The 24,908-nt window shown below is 44.3% G+C and overlaps 1 protein-coding gene across 8 annotated transcripts in view; it reads left to right on the top strand.

Annotated features, from left to right (window-relative positions):
* Positions 1 to 24,908, top strand: part of ctnnd2 (catenin delta 2) — a 1,121,748-nt gene that overhangs the window by 1,037,398 nt on the left and 59,442 nt on the right. For all 8 annotated transcript variants that reach the window (XM_033017096.1, XM_033017092.1, XM_033017086.1 and 5 more), the window contains 3 exons: positions 4,931 to 5,081; positions 11,539 to 11,761; positions 24,213 to 24,297. In XM_033017096.1, the coding sequence (XP_032872987.1) occupies positions 4,931 to 5,081; positions 11,539 to 11,761; positions 24,213 to 24,297 (459 nt within the window). The remainder of the gene's footprint in view (positions 1 to 4,930; positions 5,082 to 11,538; positions 11,762 to 24,212; positions 24,298 to 24,908) is intronic.

Here is a 24,908-nt window from a genome sequence, read left to right as displayed (position 1 = left end):
CTATCAGCTAGAAGAAGGATCCCAACCGGTAACGTGATCAATCCATGTTCTCCTGAACTGCTGCCTGACCCGCTGAACGACTCCAGCATTCTGTGTTTAGTTTAGTGTAGAGATGAAGGCCCTTCGGCCCACCGATCTGCACCGGCCGGCAATCCCCGCACCTTAACACTATCCTACACACATTAGGGACAATATAAAATTTATATTAGATTATCCTACAAACCTGTACGTGTAGGAGGTAACCAGAGCACCCGGAGAAAACCCATGCGGTCACAGGGAGAACGGACATCTTCAATTACAAAGCAGCATCTACAGTGCCATGATTCTAGATGAATACATGTTGCTACAGCCACACCACAACTTTCTGCATTGGCAACATCTTTAGTCTCAGTAGAATTTGTGATGCTTCTCAATCATGATTCACTTTTTACTTATATTGTCATTGTTATTGAGATTAAGTAAGTAAGTAAGTTTATTGGCCAAGTATTCACATACAAGGAATTTGCCTTGGTGCTCCGCCCACAAGTAACAACATGACATACAGTGACAGTTACAAATGACTCAGAAAACACTAAACATTAATAATAATAAAACATTAATGATAAAACACCATTGATCAAGCATGTGAACCAACAAAATACCAGATCAAAGGGAGGCTACAGATTTTTGGTTGTTGAGTAGAGCAACTACTCGTAGATAAAAATTGTTTTTGTGTCTGGCTGTGGCCAAATTGTATTTACCAGAATATGTTATTTAGGGGTGATTGGTTGGGGACCATCAAAACACTTCATAATTTTTGACAAAATGAAGCATATTTCCTCAAAATGCCACAAATGCTACAATTGCCTGATGATTGATGAATCCAAGTTCTGAAGATATCAATAAGATCCTTGCATCAACTAAAGCACTGCAGAATTGTCCATATTACCTAAGATTTCCAGCTGGAGTCTAGATTGAAGGGGCATTAGGGTCAATGCTTCCTGCAAAACTGCATGGGAAATGATTATCAGTTAGAGAGATCCAACGGTGTTAAATTGTAACTCTGCCAAAAACATAGTTTAATAGACTCAGTGTTGTTGTAGGCTCACATGCCAAGGCATAGTAGGCTATGAACCATATTCTGGTTAATGCTATTGATGGTCAGCATTGACATAGTGGGCTGAAGGGCCTGTATATGTGCTGTATTGGTTGTACATATATTCACTGAGGCTCCCTTCAAATGGCTTTCTTAAGGTTTAGCTGTTTACAGAAAAACACCGGCAAATTCTTGCACAGAGAGCATTTTTAAAATTCCTGATTACGTTGAGTAGCCTGAATCCATTCCAACCGCTTCAGTGTAAGAGCATTGCTTGGGAAAAAAACACATTTACCTTTTACTTCCCAATGCAATGACAATGTATAATGTTTTAGAATCACTGTCTTTTGAAAGTGTCTTCTGCCATAAAAGATTCACTTGCTCTTAATTCTTCCTTGTAGAAACTAACCATATGAACATGTCAGCTTGTACATGCTTCTACATGAGATGTCACAACATCAGCGGTTTTCAAAGAATACCGTTCCAACATGAGAAGTTTAAATGGGCAATTTTCACTTGAAATGTGTACACAGAAATTTACAATTGATATATGAAATTGTAGAGGGATGTGGCTGGTCCGATATCAGCGTGATACATTAAAATCTTCCAAAATATTGTACTTCATTCTTCATTCATCCATGGGATAAGGATGGCTTATTTCTGTTCTGCTTTTATGGGTTCAGTGGTCATAGTCATAGCGTGAAAACAGGCCCTTCAGCCCAACTGCCCCACGCTGACCAACATGCCCCATGTCAGGGGTTATGGGGGAAAAGGCAGGAGAATGGGGTTAGGGGAGAGAGATACGATCAGCCATGATTGAATGGCACAGCAGACTTGATGGATGGAATGGCCTAATACTGCTCCTATCACTTATGACTTATGCCATGATCCACACTAGTCCCATCTCCCTATGTATGGCCATAGCCCTCAAAACCTTAACCTATCCTAGTGACATATCCCTCTAAACCCATCAATGCGTGGTGGTTATTGATGCCATTGTAGGAACCCCAGGCACTTACACAGATGGGGCAGGAGGGTAATTTGTGAGGTGGTCCATTTCTTCCACCAAAGCCTGTGTGTTCTCCCTGTGCTTGAGTTGGAGGTTCTCGGTACTGTCCTGAATATTCCCTCTCTACCCTAGGTGGTCATGGGTCAGAGATCTCATGCTCATGTGATAGGAGCAGAATTAGGCTATTCCATCCTTCAAGTCGACTATGCCATTCAGTCATGGCTGATTGTATCTTTCCATCTCAACCCCATTCTCCTGCCTTCTCCCCATAACCCCTGACACCATTAAGGGCCTATCCCACTTTCCTGAGCTATTCACGAATTCTCCCGAGTTTTCAAACTCGCAGAATGTTCGTGACGAGTCCGTAGGAAGCCGTAGGAGTCCGTGGATATATCGTAGTGGCTCGTTATGCCAGCCGTGGGTACTCGGGGCTATTTTTGTACTCGTGGACATTTTTCATCAGGCTGGAAAAAACGTCCCGACTTACCTGATGCCCCGAGTACCTACGGCTGACTGACATAACGAGCCGCTACGATATATCCACGGACTCCTACGGACTCGTTACGAACATTCTGCGAGTTTGAAAACTCGGGAGAATTTGTGAATAACTCGGGAAAGTGGGACAGGCCCTTAACTAATCAAGAATCTGTCGATATCCGCCTTAAAAATATCCATTGTCTTCGCCTCCACAGCCGTCTGTGCCAATGAATTCTACAGATTCACCCCCCCCCCCCCCCCCCCCCCTCTCACTAAAGGAATTCCTTCTTATATCCTTTCTAAGGAATTTCAATGTAAATTGTTGGCCTACATGAGGTAGTGGGGATGTTGCATTTCTTCATGGAGACCGAGTACATCTGAATTACTTTCTCAATCTAGCTGGAAATCAAATACAATCAGTTTCAACAAACTGGTGTCAGGCTTCCAATGTCAGTGACCTTCTCAACATAGCCAACTGAGTGTGACTAGGAATCGATATGGGTTGGGAGAGGAGACTGATACAAATTCATCCATTATTAAATACCTATCGCACAGATAGGGACAAAGAGAAAGGAATGGATCATTTAACACATCGAGCCTCCATCGTCAATGGCCTAACTCCATATACCTAACTCAATATACCGCCTGTTCCCCAGTTTTCTCGTTCCATTGCTTAACAAAAATATTGTTCTAAGATTTAAAATCAACAATTGGCCCAGCATCAATATTAGTTTGGTTTAGTTTAGTTTAGTTTAGTTTAGAGATACATTGTGGAAACAGGCCCTTCGGTCCACTGAGTTTGTGCAAACCAACGATCACCTGTACACTAGTTCTATCCTACACACCAAGGACAATTTTACAGAAACCAATTAACCTACAAACATGCATGCCTTTGGAGGTAGACAAAAGTTTCTGGAGAAACTCAGCGGGTGCAGCAGCATCTATGGAGCCTTTGCACGCCTATGCATCTATGCACGCCTTTGGAATGTGGGTGAAAACCGGAGCACCCAGAGAAACACCACGTGGTCACGGGGAGAACGTGCAAACTCCATACAGACAGTACCCTTGGTCAGGATTGAACCTGGGATTCTGGCGATGTAAGGTAGCAACTCTACCGCTTCGTCAATGTGCAGCATTTACGGAAGAACGTTCCAAATATTTACCATCCAGTGCATAGCTTTATGAGCTTCAGTCCTGAAAGGCCTAGCTCCTGTTTTTAACCAAATCTCTCTACATCACAGTTCACCAGCAGGTTAAAATGTTCCTCTTGAGCTACACCATCAGTTGCCCTTAAAGCCTCAATAACATGGTTCAAACCACCCTACAACCTTTTAAATTCCAAGGAGAACAACCCCAGCTTCTATAATCCACAGGTTTCGGTTTCACTAAATTAGGTAGGCAGCACTCCTTAATGCCAAAATATCCTCCCAATGTTGTGATGCCCAAAGCTGCTCACATGCTGCAGATGTGGTCTAACCAAGACTTTATAAAGTCATTTGAGGACACAACATTCCTTGCATTCTAGTCATAGAAACATAGAAATATAGAAAATTGGTGCAGGAGGAGGCCATTTGGCCCTTCAAGCCTGCACCGCCATTCATTGTGATCATGGCTGATCATCCACAATCAGTAACCCGTGCCTGCCTTCTCCCCCCATATCGCTTGATTCCGCCAGCCCCTAGAGCTCTATCTAACTCTTTTAAATTAATCCAGCAAATTAGTCTCCACAGCCTTCTGTGGCAGAGAATTCCACAAATTCACAACTGTGCCAAATGCAGGCTGGTGGCGAGGCATGGTGGCACAGTGGTAGAGTTGCTGCCTTACAGTGCCAGAGTCCCGTGTTTGACCCTGACTACAGGTGCTGTCTGTACGGAGTTTGTACGTTCTCCCCCGTGACCGTGTGGGTTTTCTCCAAGATCTTCGGTTTCCTCCCACATTCCAAGGACGTACAGGTTTGTTGGTTAATAGGCTTGGTATAAAATGTAAAATTGTTCCTGGTGTTTGACAGTGTTAGTGTGCGGGGATCGGTGGGCCCGAAGGCCCTGTTTCCGCACTGGATCTCTAAACTAAAGTAAACTAAAAGGTGGGACTAGTGTAGATGGGACACATTGACTGGCAGGTTGGGCCGAAGGACCTATTTCCACGCTGTAAGACTCTATGACTCTATGACTGTGTATCTTGGTCTCAGCAGCCAAGCCTGTACAAATGTATGTCCAATATGAATCACAGCAACATCTACTAATGGCAGATTAGAGTGACTAGTTGATGTCAGTAGGAATGTTCTGCAAGGAGTATCTCCGTCTGGGTCAGTGAATGTGGACATTCTCCAGTTCTGTCTGCTTCCAACATGTTGCTGCTTGTGTTCACAGTGGTCCATATACATCCGCGCGGCGGTGCGCAAGGAAAAAGGCTTGCCCATTCTAGTGGAGCTGCTGCGTATAGACAATGACCGCGTGGTTTGTGCTGTTGCCACTGCACTGCGGAACATGGCCTTGGATGTCAGGAACAAGGAGCTCATCGGTAGGTGGGAAGGACAGTTCTCGTTTGTTTCTGTTGGGCTGTGATCATCTTGGAAGGGAAACCCCTCGTTTGTCTTTGTTACGCCCAGGCTTGTATATTGCCATGAACGTGTGCACGTTGGGGTAAACAGTGGTATAAGCTCCCACTCTAATCACCAGGCATGTTAAAGAAACATACTCAGGCTCATGTTGGTTTCACTATCAGTCTGAAGAAGGGTCTCGGCCCGAAACGTCACCCATTCCTTCTCTCCAGAGATGCTGCCTGTCCCGCTGAGTTACTCCAGCATTCTGTTTCTACAACGTGTAGGTTTGAGATGTCCTTCCATAAGGAGTTGTATTTTAATTGCCTGTGACTATTGCAATATCCTCCTGGTTGACGGCCACCTCAATAAACTGGAGTTCATCCAAGTCTCTGTTGACATGCATCAAACCCACCCCTACTTTCTTTGTTTTTTTGACACATCCCTTATGTTGACTTTCAGTTCATTTGACCTTCAATTTGGGCGGCACGGTGGCACAGTGGTAGAGTTGCTGCCTTGTAGCGCTTACAGCGCCAGAGATGCGGGTTCGATCCCGACCACGGGCGCTGTCTGTACGGAGTTTGTACTTTCTCCCCGTGACCTGCGTGGGTTTTCTCCGACGTCTTCGGTTTCCTTCCACACTCCAAAGATGTACAGATTTGTAGGTTAATTGGCTTCAGTATAAATGTAAATTGTCCCTAGTGTTCGTAGGATAGTGTTAATGTGTGGGGATCGCAGGTCGGCGCAGACTCGGTGGACCAAAGGGCCTGTTTCCGCGCTGTACCTCTAAACTAAACTAAAAAATTATAAAATTCTCATCCATGCTCTCAGATCCCCATGCAACATCACCCCTCCCTTTCAATGTATGTTTCTTCAGCCTCAGAACCCTCCAGGATCTGCGTACACATCCAATTTTCCCCCTCCCAGAGTTTCATGTTTTCACCATTGCTTGCTTTAACTTCAAAGGTCTGGAATCAAGTCTCGAGCTCATAAAATCAGCAGATCCTCACTTCAGATGCTTTGGCTGAAATCTTTTCATATGTAAAATCCATTATCGACTGTCAGCACTAAGTTTTAAAGTAAATATTTCTCAGAGTTGTGTAGATTTCTCAGCATTAGGTTGACTGTTGGATGAATATCTGACTGCATTTGTATAGTCGTAGCGTGATACAAACGTGGAAACAGGCCCTTCGGTCCAACTTGCCCACACCGGCCAAAATGTCCCAGCTACACTAGTCCCACCTGTCAGCGTTTGACCCATATCCCTCCAAACCTGCCCATCTATGCACAAATTGTATTCACCTTGTTATTTTACAAAAAAGGATTTTGAAAGAGCTTACACCAATATTGTGCCATTCATTGTAAAATGTAGCAATAATGTTTCACAATGAATGAATTCTATTTGAGATTACAGTTCTATAAACAGTCATGCTGCTTCCAGCTCAGTTTCATCCTCAGCAAATAATGTTTAAGTCAGCTAATCTGATGTAGTGATTTTGATTTGAGCTATTGACTGATAAAACTGAAAGGATTTGTTGACGAAATTAGGGATGTTTTAGGCATTCACAATCACAGAATATCTCAACCAGTATTACAGTAATTTTCAAGACAGTCCCTGGTAGAAAGCATGATAGCCCATTTGCATTGTATAAAATGTCCCTTTAAGAGTGGCACAGTGGTGCGGCGGTAGAGATGCTGCCTCGTAGCGCCAGAGACCCAGGTTCGATCCTGACTACGGGTGCTATCTGTGCGGAGTTTGTACATTCTCCATGTGACCACGTGGGTTTTCTCCGGGAACTCCTGTTTCCTCCCACATCCCAAAGACAGGCAGGTTTGTAGATTAATTGGCTTCTGTAAGTTGCTCCTAGTGTGTAGGATGCAAAAGTGGGATAACATGGTACAGGTGTGGATTCAGTGGGCCAAAGGGCCTGTTTCAAAGCTGTATCCCCAAGCTAAGAAAATTAGAAAAGTGATAAGATTGTGTTAGGTAGTCGAGAGATAATTGTTGTCTACTTAAGTAATAATGCCATAGCAATTTTACAGCCATCTTCGTAAGAGGGAATATATCGCCATGGTTTAATTTCAACAGTATGCGATTCTCTTCATACAGCTCTGGAATTTCAGTCCAGAATATTTGTTCAAAAATCAAATGGAATTTGTAGCCACAGACCTCTCAATTGGTCAAGAAAGTGCAATTTCTCCGCCATCGATTGGAAGCACCACTTTCAACAGTTTCGATCTGCTGCATCCTATTTATTAATACTATTTATTTTCCCCCAAGGATCAAACCCATTTGTCACCTTTTCTTCAATAGAATTTTTTATATGCTTCACTGGCTGCTGAATGACATTTAATTTCCAGTCAACAAAAATAAAGATGGTTATTGACAAAACTCACAGATGAGTACTCAATTCTGATTACATTTCTCGCCTGCACTTTCCTGACTCAACAACTTAATTTCCTTATTTGCCCTTTGATTTCAAATTTCACAGTCTGGCTTATGGGAGTTCACAGGTAACAGTTTTGAAGTCAAGAGTTAAAAATAGTTAAAATCTTGCAATAACTACAGCACAAAAGTATTCCTGTTAGGCCCAACAGGTTGGTCATGCTAATGGCTCATAAAAGACTTCTCATTCTACATCACCTCGCTTGCTTGACATGTCCTTCCATTCATTTCTCCCATCCTGCTGACTGTGAAGGGGATCTGTTACATGTCACAAGTTAGTCGAGAGGGAGAAAGTTTGGTGTTCTCATAATTACTCATTCATAGAAACATAGAAACATAGAAAATAGGTGCAGGAGGAGGCCATTCGGCCCTTCGAACCAGCACCACCATTCATTGTGATCATGACTGATCGTCCCCTATCAATAACCTGTGCCTGCCTTCTCCCCATATCCCTTGACTCCACTAGCCCTTGGAACTCTTTCTAACTCTCTCTTAAATCCATCCAGTGATTTGGCCTCCACTGCCCTCTGTGGCAGGGAATTCCATAAATTCACAACTCTCTGGGTGAAAAAGTTTTTTCTCACCTCAGTCTTAAATGACCTCCCCTTTATTCTAAGACTGTGGCCCCTAGTTCTGGACTCGCCCAACATTGGGAACATTTTTCCTGCATCTAGCTTGTCCAGTCCTTTTATCATTTTATATGCTTCTATACGATCCCCGTCATCCTTCTAAACTCCAGTGAAACCAACTTGTAAAACCAACTGTAGTTCCTTCTTGCCCCTGAACGGAAGCAGGCCCTTCTGCCCACCGACTCCGCACCGACCAGCGATTCCCGCACATCCTACATACACACTGGGGACAATTTACACTTGTACGAAGCCAATTAACCTACAAACCAGTACGTCTATGCAGTCATGTGAAAAACGTACAAATGTCGTACAGACAGCCCCCTTAGACAGAATCGAACCTGAGTCTCTGGTACTGCAAGTGCTGTAAGGCAGCAGCAACTCTACCACTGTACGGCAGGCAAGACCAGGGTAGGATCTTAGTGTACCAACTGGGCATTTAATGATTTTAATGATACAGTCCTTATTATTACTGATTATTAAATTAAATATTAAATTAAAGAGGTTGGGATGTTATGTTACAGTTGTACAAGATGTTAGTTAAGGCGCATTTGAAGTATTGTCTCAGCATTTAAAAGACAGGTACATGGATTTAGTGATATTAGCCAAATGTGAGAAAATGTGGCTAGTTTAGATGGGGCATTTTGGTCAGCATGAACAAGATGGGCCAAAGGACTTATTTCTGTGTTTTGCATGACTCTAATAACCATATAACCATATAATCTCTATGAGACTATTTTTTAATTACTGGAAATTAATTATCCCAGCAACTCCCATAATGTGATGTAATCCTGGCTATTTGGAATTTAACAACCACCACTACTGTATCCTTATGTTTTAGATTTTTTTAATTCTGGTCTCTCCTATCATTTGAAACAAACTCTTAATTTCTACACTTTTTATGCACTGTGGAATTTTAAAGACCTGAATTAGGCCATTCTAAATTTTTCAAGGGAAACATCGCAACCTTTCTTTGATCAATAATGCCTCAATTCTAGTTTCAGCCTTGTTTCTCTTTATACCTCTTCTGAAAAATCTGTATTGTTTTTGTGACCTCAGAGCTCATCCTATAAGATGGTGGTCAAAGACCAAGGATGAAGAATCCTTTGGGGATGGAGTTGAGGTTGCTTTACAGAGTAAAATAATCATCGATTCCTACAGCACGGAAATAGTCCAGTCGGCCCATTGATCCTGTGCCAACCATCAAAAACCCACTTCCACTAATCCTACACTGTTCCCATATTATTTTCCTCTGCATTGTCTCGTTGCTCTGCTTACTTTACTGCCGAAGGCAGTTGTTTCAATAGAGAAAATGTTGCCTTCCCCAACCCATTAATAATTTAGAGGAGAAAATCGAAAAAAGTGATTTTTAAGTACATGCACTAAATGGATCCTTAATCTATAATGAACCTCTACATTACAAACAGTATGAACTTATACACAAGGCGTTGTGAACACAAAGAGGGTTAATTTATTAAAGAACTCTTCACTGGACCTTTCCAGAAAACACTGCTGGATCTCAGGGAGTAGCTCATTAAGCCCCTGTCCCACTTAGGAAACCTGAACGGAAACCTCTGGAGACTTTGCGCCCCACCCAAGGTTTCCGTGCGGTTCCCGGAGGTTTTTGTCAGTCTCCCTACCTGCTTCCACTACCTGCAACCTCCGGGAACTGCACGGAAACCTTGGGTGGGGCGAAAAGTCTCCAGAGGTTTCCGTTCAGGTTTCCTAAGTGGGACAGGGGCAATACATGACATTGTTATTAAAGATATGGCAACTTTCAGGTAACAATCATCGTTCACAATCAATATCACATGAACTGCACAATTGAAACATAATTTTTGTGTGCCTGTAATTGCTGTATTTTCAGCATTGGTAAAGGAAATCGAACACACAAATGGAGGAGCTGTTGAGATGATGAGATGGCAAGGAATGGAGGGGCCCTTGTATGGAGACTGGCTGTTTGCCAAAGAGGACCCTTCAACTCTGTGTGTTAATAGATTTCCAAGAGTTGCCATTGAATGTGTGATTGTGGAGGCCCTTTGCAGAGTCAGCTTCACTACCACAAAATCGAGAAATCCCATTCATTTAGGATTGCCTTGTGGATGGTTAATCTCCCATTCTGTGCAGAGTGTGGGAGAAAGATCATTGAGTTAAAAAATCACGATTGATTTTTACATTTTCATTGAACACGTTCTCATTTTTTAAGTTACGTGGGATTCTTGGGATGTCAGGACTTTCATATGAAGAAAGACTGGATAGACTGGGCTTGTACTCATTAGAATTTAGAAGATTGAGGGGGGATCTTATAGAAACTTACAAAATTCTTAAGGGGTTGGACAAGCTAGATGCAGGAAGATTGTTCCCGATGTTGGGGAAGTCCAGGACAAGGGGTCACAGTTTAAGGATAAACGGGGAAATCTTTTAGGACCGAGATGAGAAAAAAAATGTTCACAGAGAGAGTGGTGAATCTCTGGAATTCTCTGCCACAGATGGTAGTTGAGGCCAGTTCATTGGCTATATTTAAGAGGGAGTTAGATGTGGCCCTTGTGACTAAAGGGATCAGGGGGTATGGAGAGAAGGCAGGTACAGGATACTGAGTTGGATGATCAGCCATGATCATATTGAATGGCGGTGCAGGCTCGAAGGGCCAAATGGCCTACTCCTGCACCTAATTTCTATGTTTCTATGTTAAGTGAGTTTGGAAGGTTGTCCAACGAACTGACAGTCAAACAACTAGCTGGATGCTTAATATGCCCTGGCAATCACAAAGATGTGGGGCAGTGTTGTGTCTTAAGGGTGGGCGACTTGGATGACCCAAATGAGGGCAAGGGGCCTGGGACAATGGAGGCAAGATCTGTGTAGGAAACCTGCAGACAAAAGTTCAGCCTGAGTTGCCAACCCTGGACAAGCTGGGAACAAAACCTGATGCCTTTGTTAAGGTTATAATAAGGGGCCAAAAATGTTCTTAAAATCCTGTAAGACACCGAACCTCTAGTTTTCAGGCTGGTTGTCACTGCCTTTGCAGGCCTGTAGTTGAGTTTAAATCCAATTATTTTTCTTATTACTCACCATCTAATTTGTGTAGCTCCTAGATTTGGCCCTCAGTATAATTGCAAAGCTTTATATCTCCACAATGAAAACTGTTGAAGAACTGAATGAAAGGACCTCCATCGGATTAACCTTTAAACATTCTCAGCATGTTCAATCTTACGGTTTTTTTTCCTGATAGTCTTACAGTTATGGTGTCATCTTTTAAGAAAGGACCTGTCCCCAGTGCTTCTATAATCTTTGTACTAATGTCGGGATGATGGGTGTGCACAGTCCCTCGTGTGGTCTAATCATGCTCCTCTTTCCTGCCCCAACAAGGGAAATATGCCATGCGAGATCTCGTTCACCGTCTGCCAGGCGGCAGCAACAACACCGGCACTGGGACCAGCACCATCAGCAAAACCATTTCCGACGAGACGATTACTGCCATTTGCTGCGCTCTGCATGAAGTCATTACCAAAAATATGGAAAATGCCAAGGCCTTGCGGGACTCTGGAGGGATTGAGAAGCTCATCGGCATCTCCAAGAGTAAAGGAGACAAGTATGTAACAAGTCATGATTGTCAGTAACTACAGAGTATGATGCTATTACAGTCATAGTCATAGAGTCTTACAGCACGGAAACAGGCCCTTCAGCCCAGCTTGCCTACACCGACCAACATATACAATATATATTAATGATTTGGATGAGGGAATTGAATGCAACATCTCCAAGTTTGCAGATGACACTAAGCTGGGGGGCAGTGTTAGCTGTGAGGAGGATGCTGGGAGGCTGCAAGGTGACTTGGATAGGCTGGGTGAGTGGGCAAATGCATGGCAGATGCAGTATAATGTGGATAAATGTGAGGTTATCCACTTTGGTGGCAAAAATAGGAAAGTAGACTATTATCTGAATGGTGACCGATTTGGAAAAGGGGAGATGCAACGAGACCTGGGTGTCATGGTACACCAGTCATTGAAAGTAGGCATGCAGGTGCAGCAGGCAGTGAAGAAAGTGAATGGTATGTTAGCATTCATAGCAAAAGGATTTGAGTATAGGAGCAGGGAGGTTCTACTGCAGTTGCACAGGGTCTTGGTGAGACCACACCTGGAGTATTGCGTACAGTTTTGGTCTCCTAATCTGAGGACCTCCCACGCCTCCAGGCTAACGGAATCAAGGGATATCGGGAGAAAGCAAGAACTGTAAATAGCTCGTTCTAAGCTTCCCCCCAGTCTAGTTTCAACCAAAAACCACTGAATCAAGCACTTGATCAACTAACCTTTATTTTGACAAAACACAATTACAGTTCCAACTGCTGTACCTGACCCACCGTGGGTTCAATCCTCGTATCTGCCTGATCTAGGCCTCACTCAAACAGAGACACTCCAGAAGGTCATGCAGTCCCAAGCGCTCTCCCAGAAGATCAACACAGGACCTCGTGGTAGCGGACTTTTATAGGTCCCCGGACCTCAAGGGGGCCGAACCACATGGTGGTGGTCTCTTTATAATCCAATTACAGATATCGGTTAACCCCATACATAACAGACATTTCCCTAACCCAATAATACAGAGGCTAATACATTGTATTCAAACAGGGCTTCTCAAGGAAGCCAATTTAGCAACATTTACCCTGATCTGCAAGCAAACCAGACAAGGCTCAATACCCCATCCAATCAACATTCGGCAAAGTGTAACTGCAACAATTTACAATTATTTACAAGGTGTATGTCTGGTTTGCAGTCATCCAATCCATTCTATGCATTTTCCGCCTAATTGACAGGGTCTGCAGATGTTCTTATTCTTTTCCTGCAGCTTGGATCTAGACAAACTGGCACCACTCCGCAGCTTGTCCCAGTTTCACAGAGAGCAATTCTAAATTGACCAAATCTCCTAGCAGCCCTGGAGCTCTTACCCAATTTTAGAGTCCTGACCCCTCCAATCTGGCCAGGATTAACAGAACGGGGCACTGATTTTGGATGACAGCCATTACCATATTGAATGGCGGTGCTAGCTCGAAGGGCCGAATGGCCTACTCCTGCACCTATTTTCTATATTTCTATTCCCAGAGAGGTAATAAATTATTTAAAAACCTATTAGGTAAATCTTGCCAATCTTTCACTCCAATATTTTTATAATGAATGTAAGAAAATTAATTGTTTAATGCATTTGTTTTGTTTTCTTAGTTACTTACACCAATGTTCTGGAGATTTATCATCAATCCTGGAGATTGTTAACTCTCTCACTGGGGAACATGCTTAATAGTTTGATTCAGGAATGAATAATCAGGAACATCTAAGCCATGATATTTAATTGCATAATTTCATCTTTATTCCGTTGAAAATTCCTTTTCCATGCCACTTCACATCACTGTGAAAAGATGAACCAGATAGGTCCCCTTGTGACTCCGTTGTGATTTTCACATCAGGCATGTTCAAGGTGACTTCATTTCCCCTTGGAACACTGTAGGAAAAATTGGATCATGTTGTCTTGGGATATACCTGGTTGTGCATTCATGAGACAGCTATGTCATATTACTAACCCAAAATGTATACCAATCTAAATCCTGTCCCTTCGTTAAATGTTTCATCATCTGTCATTCAGTCTGAGGAAGGGTTCTGATCCGAAACGTCACCTATTCCTTTTCTCCAGAGATGCTGCTGCCTGACATGCTGAGTTACTCCAGCATGTTGTGTCTCTCTTCGGTATAAATCAGTACCACCCAATATGAGTCTCCCCTTTCAGTCCACAATAACTCCTCCATCCAATCTCCTGGTCTCTAATTTCAATGTAGACTGGAATCCTCTTTAGTTTATTTTAGTTTGTTGTCACTTGTACTGAGGTACAGAGAAAAGCTTTTTTTTGCGTGCTATCCAGTCACAGTTTAAGAATTAGGGGTAGGCCATTTAGGACTGAGATGAGGAAAAACGTTTTCACGCAGAGAGTTGTGAATCTGTGGAAATCTCTGCCACAGAAGGCAGTGGAGGCCAATTCACTGGATGAGTTACTAGATCAAGAGGGATTTAGCTCTTAGGGCTAATGGAAACAAGGGATATGGGGAAAAAGCAGGGTTTGATTTCGGATGATCAGCACTGATCATATTGAATGACAGTGTTGGCTCGATGGGCCGAATGGTCTACTCCTGCACCTATTTTTCTATGTTTCTATGTTTGCTGCTACACATTCCAGTGTACTTTTTTAAGGTGCACCAAAATTTCTTGGCATAAGAATTTAAATAAGAAGTACACGGTGAATCAAAATCATGAGAGGAATAGATCGGGTAGATGCACAGAGTCTTTTGTCCAGAGTAGGGGAATCAAGGACCATAGGATCAAGGTGAAGCATAAAAGATTTAATAGGAATCCGAGGGTGTAACTTTTTAACACAAAGGGGGGTGGGTGTATGGAACACGTTGCCAGAGGAGGTAGTTGAGGCTGGGACTATCCCATCGTTTAAGAAACAATTAGACAGGTACATGGATAGGACAGGTTTGGAACGATATAGACCAGGCTCAGGCAAGTGGGACTAGTGTAGCTGGGACATTGTTGGCCGGTGTGGGCAAGGTGGGCCGAATGGTCTGTTTCCACACTATCACTCTATGACTCTAATCGGCAGATTTTATCAATGGAATTGTGTTATTATGAAAGAATGATGGCAATATTATAAATTTAGATAATGTAAAACAGGCAATATTTGTTTTCTGGTTCTCATTACAATTTAGTTTTCTGTTTTGTAAATAATAAACAGTGAATGAGATGCCCCACCACGACTCCAACTTCTCAATTTGCTTCCCTTTATCCTTCACCAGCTGGTTTTTAGTTTTCGTTTTAGAGATGCAACGCAGAAACAGGCCCTTCGAGTCTCTAACACTAGAATTAGAATTAGAATTAGAATTAGAATTAGAATTACCTTTATTGTCATTCAGACCTTACGGTCTGAACGAAATTTCGTGCCTGCAGTCATACATACAATAATACAATAATAAACAACAATAAACACAAATTAACATCCACCACAGTGAGTCCTCCAAACACCTCCTCACTGTGGTGGAGGCAAAAATCTTAGGCTGCAGTCTCTTCCCTCCTCTTCTCCCTCTGCGCTGAGGCGATTCCCCACCGGGCGATGGTACAAACAGTCCCGCGGCTCACCGAACCCTGCAAACGGGCCGGCTCAAACACCGCGGCCCGGGGTGGTCGAAGCTGCCGCCCTCCAGTCCAGCGGACGCACTATCCTACCATATGGACAAGTCACAATTATACCAAACCAATTAACCTACAAACCTGTATGTTTTTGGTATGAGAGGAGAAAAAACAGCCAGTCATGGTGAGAACGTACAAACTCCATACAGACAGCACCCGTAGTCAGGATCAAACCCGGGTCTCTGGCGCTGTAAGGCAGGAACTCTATCGCTACGACACCATGCCGCCCAGCTAGTTAACCCTTACCTTGTATATACTATCCTTGACCCCCGAAGGACATTCCCTCTCGTCAGCTCTGCAATTTTCTCCTTAAAACTGCCTCCCTTGCTCCTTTTTCCCATCCCTCAAATTCAGGAACATTTATTACCCGATCTTGTGTTTCCTTCCATCTACACTTGGAAATATTTTAATCTTCTCAAACACTTCAATTTTACACCACATGGCACCAAACAGTTCCATCAGGTTCAGACAAGCAATCTTGTAAAACCATAATGAATCCATTTGATTGGATCTTGCCTTGTCTGAAGCTTTTATTTTGATGCTGCTCTTGTTTTAGATCTGACAGTAGCAATTTGATTTCAGAATATTTTATATCCATTCACCTTAAATCACTGATAAAAACACTTCCTAGTTGTGACTTGCTGCAACTTGTTGAGGCGGGTACATTTGCTCTGGTTTATTACAGCATGGATTGTGATTTACAACAAAAGCTTCAGCTGCTGTTTTCATATCCTGAACAGTCTACAAGCCCTGCCTCTCCTCACACCAAATCATCCCTGTTCAATACTCAGGTTCTTATCCATTAGTTTATCCATCAAGGTTTTGCTGAATTACTGACGTCAGGGAAATTAAATGCCCTTAATAATATATAACCATATAACATATAACAATTACAGCACGGAAACAGGCCATCTCGGCCCTTCTAGTCCGTGCCGAACACTTATGCCCCTGTCCCACTTAGGAAACCTGAACGGAAACCTCTGGAGACTTAGCGCCCCACCCAAGGTTTCCATGCGGTTTCCAGTTTCAGGTGGTTGCCGGAGGTTGCAGGTAGTGGAAGCAGGTAGGGAGACTGACAAAAACCCCCGGGAACTGCACGGAAACCTTGGGTGGGGCGCAAAGTCTCCAGAGGTTTCCGTTCAGGTTTCCCAAGTGGGACAGGGGCATTACTCTCACCTAGTCCCATCTACCGGCACTCAGACCATAACCCTCCATTCCTTTCCCGTCCATATACCTATCCAATTTGTTTTTAAATTATAAAATCGAACCTGCCTCCACCACTTCCACCGGAAGCTCATTCCACACAGCTACCACTCTCTGAGTAAAGAAGTTCCCCCTCATGTTATCCCTAAACTTCTGTCCCTTAAATCTCAAATCATGTCCTCTTGTTTGAATCTTCCCTACTCTCAATGGGAAAAGCTTATCCACGTCAACTCTGTCTATCCCTCTCATCATTTTCAAGACCTCTATCAAGTCCCCCCGTAACCTTCTATGCCTCTGATGTCTTCATGTGCTTCTAATGTCTACGTGCCTATGGGGTGCCACGGTAGCGCAGCAGTAAAGCTACTGTCTCACCGTGTCAGAGCCCTGAATCAATCCTGACTATGAGTGTGGTTTGTGCAGAGTTTGTACATTCTTCCTGTGACCGCGTGGCTTTTCTCCGGGTGCTCCAGGTTTCTCCCACATTCCAGACATGCAGGCTTGTAGGCTAATTGGCTTCTGTAAATTGCCCTTAATGTGTAGCATGGGATAGCATAGAACATGGTCGCCGTGGACTCGGTGGGCCGAAGGGCCTGTTTCCATGCTGTATCTCTCAACCCTAAATGATCTTTTCTTGGGGAAATGTTGACACTGTGGGTTCAGTAACCCCACGTTATATCTCTCAGTGTTTATTCCCATTCACTGTCCTGGGAAGAGATGCAAAATGTGGTTACATCGGGCAACAATTTATTCTACATGTTCCCAAAGAGTCAAAAAGCATCCCTTTATCTATGTTACACAAAAATGCTGGAGAAACTCAGCGGGTGCAGCAGCATCTATGGAGCGAAGGAAAAAGGCAACGTTTCAGCCCGAAACGTTGCCTTTTTCCTTCGCTCCATAGATGCTGCTGCACCCGCTGAGTTTCTCCAGCTTTTTTGTGTACCTTCGATTTTCCAGCATCCGCAGTTCCTTTTTAAACCCTTTATCTATGTTGATGTTTGAACCCTGCTGATAGCAGATGGATGTTTTGAGGCCAATTCTCTGAGTAGACATTAATAATAATAATAAACATTGTGAAAGTGGCTGTTATAGTAGAATCAAACCAATGTTCCCCATTCTCTCATACAGTTAACTCTTCCACATTCATGTTTCTCCACACAGTCAGCTCTCCCAGTAGCTTCTCTTCCAGACCAGCTCTTCTGCTGGTTACTGACGCCTCCGCCCTCACACCTCCCTGTACAAAATGGTACCAGATGAGATTCTCCATAATTGTCCATGACTTCTCTCCCTAGAGTACAAATGTTTCCTTTTATAAAACCAACAGCCTTCTGACTAAAAGTAACACCTGGCTTGATTACTTGATCAATACCACTACCAATATGTTTCTGACGGATAGACACAAAAAGCTGGAGTAACTCAGCAGTGCAGGCAGCATCTCTAGAGAGAAGGAATGGGTGACGTTTGGGGCCGAGACCCTTCAGACTGCAGAAGATCTGAAGAAGGGTCATGAACAGAAATGTCTGAAGAAAGGTCTCGACCCCAAACGTCATCCATCCCTTCTCTCCAGAGATGCTGCCTGTCCCGCAGAGTAATGCTCCTGTCCCACTTAGGAAACCTGAACGGAAACCTCTGGAGACTTTGCGCCCCACCCAAGGTTTCTGTGCAGTTCCCGGAGGTTTTTGTCAGTCTCCCTACCTGCTTCCACTACCTGCAACCTCCGGCAACCACCTGCAACCTCCGGGAACCGCACGGAAACCTTGGGTGGGGCGCAAAGTCTCCAGAGGTTTCCATTCAGGTTTCCTAAGTGGGACAGGGGCATTATTACTCCAGCATTTTGTGTAATCCTTCTGACTAAGAAGTCAGTGCCATCGGTAACTCGACCTGATATTTAGTTTAGTTTAGATTAAAGATACAGCACGGAAACAGGCCCTTTGCTCCACCGAGTCCGCGCCGACCAGCGATCCTCTCAAACAACCACTATCCTACACACACTAGGGACAGTTTTTACATTCATACCAAGCAAATTAACCTACAAACCTGTACGTCTTTGAAGTGTGGGAGGAAACCGAAGATCTCGGAGAAAACCCACACAGGTCACGGGGAGAACGTACAAACTCCATACAGACAGGCGCCCGTAGTCAGGATCGAACCCGGGTCTTTGGCACTGTAAGGCAGTAGCTCTACCCCTACGCCACTGTGCCGCCCTGATATGTGGCAGATAATTGTAAGATTAAACGAGAACTTACCAGTTTGAAGTTTGATCTGTATTTTATGAGGAGTTACGATGAGGGATTACGTGAAGAACCCGCTCAGTGCGCAGGCGCGGCATACTTCCAAGCAGCGGTGTGGAATCACAGATAGACACAGTTATTTTGAAGTAAACATAGTAAAGATAAGGAGACATCAATTTATTAGTTTGATCCATATAATGAGGGTGGGAGCGGAGGGCACGTAATCCCTCATCGTAACTCCTCATAAAATACAGATCAAACTTCAAACTTGTAAGTTCTCGTTTAATCTTACTATTTTACTTCGGAGTCACGTGAGTGACTACGTGAAGATTTCAAAGCTCTGTGATTTCAAACCGTGTAACAGTTTCATTTCACTCACTGCCGAAGTTCTTGAGGGAGGAAGTGTTATCGTAATCAACCAATGAGTCTATTTGTAGAAAAACACAATGGTATTTTTTAAACAATAACAACAAAGAATTAAGTTGCTCCCCTGGGCTTAAATTAAATATTTGCAGTTCGTAAATCTTTACTGCAAATAAACCAGGTTTTGCCAACGGCTTATTATAAAATTTCTGAACGGTCTTTTCCCCCCCCCCACCATCCTGCTGTAGCCAGGATGTGGTCTATAGGCATGTCCATTCTTTAGCCGTCGACATGGATGCTGCCCTGGTGGAATAAAATTTGTACATGTTAGTGTTTATCCCAGCAGTTTCTAGCACCTGCTTGAGCCATCTCGCAATGGTTTGGCTCGTACCCCACCATAAGGTTTTTGTGACTGACCCACAAGGCTTTTCATCTCCCTCGAATATTCTGGTTGTGTCTATGTAGGATAGTAGGTAGGTCATGGCACATAACCGTGGTTCTGGTGGGTAAGCCACAACTGGATTAGGTGTTCCTGGTCTGCTCTGTTTGACCAGTCGCTGGATAACGACAGATCTGGTCTGGAGCTGTGATCATGTTGTCCAGTCGCAATAGGTGTAGTGACTGGACCCTCTGAGCGGATACAAGTGCCATCAACCTAAGCGTCTTTAGTGTAGCTTGCTCGAGGCGGGGTGATATGGCTGGTGGCCATTCCCTGAGATATGTCAGGACCACACTGATATCCCAAATATGGGTATACCTGGGCTTAGGGCTTGATATTGTAAATGCCCTTCATCAGTTTTACCACCAGTGGATGGGATCCCATCGCCTGTTGTCCTGCCGCTGGTTTGAGATAAGCAGAAAGAGCACTCTGCGCTGTGTTGATGGCACTGTAGCTGATCCCTACATCGTGGTGTAGATGGCCAGGAACTCCAGTATGTTGGTGGCTGTAGCTGTTGCGTATGTTGTCCATGTTTCCTGGCAGTACTTCTCCCTTTTTTGATGCTGGTTAAGTACTGCCTCTTGGTGGATGTTCGAAGGGATGCCGACATGGTGGTGATGGTTTGTTTGGACAATCCCAGTTCCAGGTAAGGTCTGTTCAAACTTGCAACCCAGGCGTTTAATTTTCTCATGGCATGGGTGTTTAGCTTACCTGGTAGGTAAGTAGCTGATAGCCAAATATGTCTTTCGACATACCATTGCCAAATCATGTTGACCAATTTGTCGCATGATAATGATTTTATGCCACCCATATGGTTAATATAAGCCATCACCGTAGTATTTATCAATTTGTAACCGAACATGCAAGTGCTGCATATTAGATACATATGCTTTTAAACCATAAAAGGCGCCCAACATCTCTAGATAGTTAAATGCCCAGTGTAAGTAGTAATGATGACTCTAGTTTAGTCCATCTACCACTTGTGCTGGATATGGAGTTAGCCGCTCCCCAGCCTTGAGCACTGGCATCTGTTTGAATAACTAAAGTAGGGTTAGTGATAAAGATAGGGCTGAAACTATGCCAAATGTTTTCTGCCCACCACTGTAGCTCTGATATTGCTTCAGTGGGTAAGTTCATGACACGATCATAGTGACCTGTATGTCGTTTTATTGCCCGTACCTTTGCTCTCTGTAAATTTTTTGATAGTGCAAAGGTCCGAATTGTGTAGCCGGAAATGCTGCTACCATTTCCCCAATTACTCTTGCTACTTGTCGAATAGTTGGTCGCTCGTTGACCATTAATTTGTTGCATGATTGTGCTAATTCAACCATTTTTGCCTTTGGCAAGGTAACAGTCATATGGACTGAGTTAATTGTGAAGCCCAGGTAGTCCATGATAGTGGATGGCTTCAACTTAGATTTATCTGGATGTAGGACGAACCCCAGAGTTTCGAGGAGCTGTTTTGTAGCTGATACTGCTGCCACAGCCAATTCCATCGTTTTCCCTACTATGAGAATATCCTCCAGATATGCCATGACAATATGTTTTTGTTTTCTTAGTATTGCCATGGCTGGGTTCAATATTTTGGTGAATAATCTTGGGCTGAAGTTCGCCCATAGGGCAATGCTTTGTACCATCCAGATAAATTTTAGGTATCTGCGATGATCCTTGTATATGGGTACTAGATAGTAAGCATCTTTAAGATAAATGCTTGCCATGAAGTGTCCTTTGGAATTCAGTTGTTTGGCAGTAACATATGTCTCCATTTTGAAATGTATATACTTATCAAATTTGTTTATTGATGTTAAGTCAATGATGATGCGACAGACACCATCTTTTTTGGTTTTAGTGAATATATTCGATACAATTTCCAAAGGTTCATGTTTGGTCTTTTCGATGACCCCCTTTGTGATAAGTCTCACCAGTTCAGCTTGTCCCTCACGTTTCTCTTTGACGGAGGGAGAAATACCCTTTGGGGCCATTGTTGAACTGGCAGCGTTTTTTCTGACATGAATTGTATTTTATATCCTGTAATGTTGTTGAGTATATACTTGTCACTCGTGACCATACCCCATGCTTCTTTAAACAAGTGTAATCTCCCCCCTGTTAATAAAGCACCCTTATTCTCTATATGCTGGTAGGGACCAGACCCACCTACCTCCATGGTTATTGGCGATTCTGTTTCTTCATTTTCCTGAAGATTTTGTTCTGACGTGCTGGTGATGTTGGGGGGAGGCGCATTTTCCAGAGGGTCCGCTGTGGGCCCTGATCTGAAAGATCTTTGGGGATAATGTGCGGACCCCAAGCGTTCACCAGTCCCATATTGTGGACGTCGACTGGTGGATGCCGTGGGGTGCTGCCACTTGGGTATCGGAGGTCTTGGTTTGCTCGTCCCGGGGCCTGCCCTCATTAGGCCGAAGGTTTTTGATGCTTCCTGCATCTCCTTCAGTTTTTATTGAAGTCTTTCCCAAATAGCAGCGCGTCCGTCTCCGCAGCTGGGGCTTTACACAAGCCAGCAAATTTGGGATTGAGGGCAGGTCTTATGTTTCCCTCCGGAGATTGTTGATCTCAAATTGTGTGGTACACATTAATGCCAGCACATCCTGCTGGCAGGTATCCATCTCCGTGGTCTCCACGGAACGAGCAAAGGCTGTGATGGCTGACGTCAGGAGCCTTAGGATCCGCTGTAGTTTGAGTTCTTGGGTCTGGATGTGTGACCCACATGCCCCCAGATTTGGCTGTTGACACTTTTTACTTTGAGGGCCTCACCGTTTTCTGGTGCTGTGTTGTTTCAGCACCTCAGCGAGCACCTTTTCCAGTAATGGTTGATGTTGGCCGCCATTCTTGGTTCCAGCGGTGCTCCAGCCCGTGGGATTGCTACAAGCGGTCCATCACACCCAACAGCTCTTCATGTTCCTGCACCCCTGGCATACTCCCGAATTCGTCCGCCTGCCCCTGTTCCAGACCAGCCCAGCCCTGGTCACCAATGCTAGCCTCCAGTAATGAGGGAGCAGAGGGCAGTGCATGAGGCACTGTGGAGGGGGTGCCTGACCTCCCTCCGTGAGAGCGCTCTTTCTGCGCATCTCGCTGGAGCTGCTCCAATTGCTGTTGGATGCAGCTCAGGCGGCTGTCTCTCCTCTATTTAGGTGGAGACATGTCCCCGTCCGACGAATCGGACGCCACCGGCCGGATGCCTGTTCGGATGGCTAGACATCCAGCCCGCAGTTCAGGCACTAGCGGGACTGGGCTCGGCGTGGTGATGGGGATAGCGGGGCGACCGGTAATTGTTCCTACCGCCTGTTGCTGCCCCCCCCCCTGCAATGGAACGCTCCTCCGCTGGAGTCGAGCGGGGAACATGTTCTTCTGGAGCTTTTGCCTTGTAGATGCGAGAGCGCCCCTCAAGCAGCGCGTCTCGCAGGCATCTGCTCCGTGAGCCGCTCCAGCGGCTCAGGCGGCTCTCTCTCCCCCCGTGCGGGTGGAGAGACGTCCCGTCCGACATCGGGAACACCTGCCGGATGCCTCTCGAGTGGCTATGCGTCCAGCCCGCTGCTCAGGTACTAGCGGGCTGGCCTCGGCACGGTGTCGGGGAATTATGGAACACCGGGTCGCTCCTACCGCCTGTTGCTGCCCCCCTCCCCAACGGGAAAACGGGGGACAGTTTTGTTCCAGAGCCTTTTTCTCTGCCTGTAAAAAACACAAGCAGAAAAAGGCTCATCTGTAAAAGAAAACCCGACCTCAGGGTACTCACCTGACGGTCCGGTTCATCCTGTTACGGGACAGCCTAACTCCCGTGGCAGCCGCTGTTGCACTGCTGGCGTAATGCCGCGCCTGCGCACTGAGCGGGTGCTTCACGTAGTCACTCACGTGACTCCGAAGTAAAATTGCTTTGGGCAGGGTTGAAAACGAAACACATTCTTGTGTCCAGGTTTACATTTAAGCTCCTCCATCCCTCTCTAGTCCAAAACCCAGGGTAGGGTTCTGCACTTTTCCTCCGACCCTGTATCCAATGATGATAATAACTATGATAACTTCACATTCTCAAGAAAGACCAGCCAGATCTGTGTTTAAGAAAGAACTGCAGTGCTGGAAAAATCGAAGGTAGACAAAAATGCTGGAGAAACTCAGCGGGTGAGGCAGCATCTATAGATGCTGCCTCAACCGCTGAGTTTCTCCAGCATTTTTGTCAGCCAGTTCTGTGTGGTATCCATCCCACTCAAATACAAAGTCAGCCTCGTATTTCAAAAGAAAGACGAATGATTCAACATTTCTGCTTCTTGTCACGGCGAGCACACATGTATATGTTCTGGTTCTGACTACTGAGCAAAATCAATCATACACTACATTAACCTTTAGAAACCATTTGTTCAGACTTGTTTGTTTCACCCTTAATTTGAAGCAAAACACTTGTGAGACAACAAATGTAAAGATGACAAATTCACACCAATTGCACTGTCAGCTTCACTCTATTTTCATTTCTCTCTAAACGACCCTTCTCAATTTTCTCCCCTCTACGTTTTCGGTTATGTCAATGCAGAGCCAATTTGTATGTAGTATCTAAACTGGGGTGTGTTGTTTTACACACAGACACTCGCCCAAGGTGGTGAAGGCAGCATCTCAGGTCCTGAACAGCATGTGGCAATATCGAGATCTAAGGAGTCTTTACAAGAAGGTAAGGAAGTTTCCATTTCTTCATGCCAACCATGTAGTGACCATCTATGTTTTACGCACGCATCCCAACTTGAACGAAGCAAGCGCACATTTGTGTCAGTTCAGTTTAGTTTATTGCCATGGCTTGTACTCGCTAGAATTTAGAAGATTGAGGGGGGATCTTATAGAAACTTACAAAATTCTTAATGGGTTGGACAGGCTAGATGCAGGAAGATTGTTCCCGATGTTGGGGAAGTCCAGAACAAGCGATCAAAGGTCAAAGGTAGGTCAAAGGTATTTTATTAGTCACATACACACTAGGTGTAGAGAAATGCTTATTGCCATTTTGCAGCACATAAAGAAAGAACAGACATAACATTAATAAGAGTTTTAGAACATAAAAAACATTTTAAGGATAAGGTTTAATCTTAATCACAGTTTAATCTTGTAGGACCGAGATGAGAAAAACATTTTTCACACAGAGAGTGGTGAATCTCTGGAATTCTCTGCCACAGAAGGTAGTTGAGGCCAGTTCATTGGCTATATTTAAGAGGGAGTTAGATGTGGCCCTTGTGACTAAAGGGATAAGGGGGCATGGAGAGAAGGCAGGTACAGGATACTGAGTTGGATGAT

This window comes from Amblyraja radiata, chromosome 2, assembly GCF_010909765.2.
Source record: "Amblyraja radiata isolate CabotCenter1 chromosome 2, sAmbRad1.1.pri, whole genome shotgun sequence".
Classification (NCBI taxonomy): Eukaryota; Metazoa; Chordata; class Chondrichthyes; order Rajiformes; family Rajidae; genus Amblyraja; species Amblyraja radiata.
The sequence above is the reverse complement of the archived record's forward strand: the minus strand, read 5'-3'. Positions and strand labels throughout refer to the sequence as shown.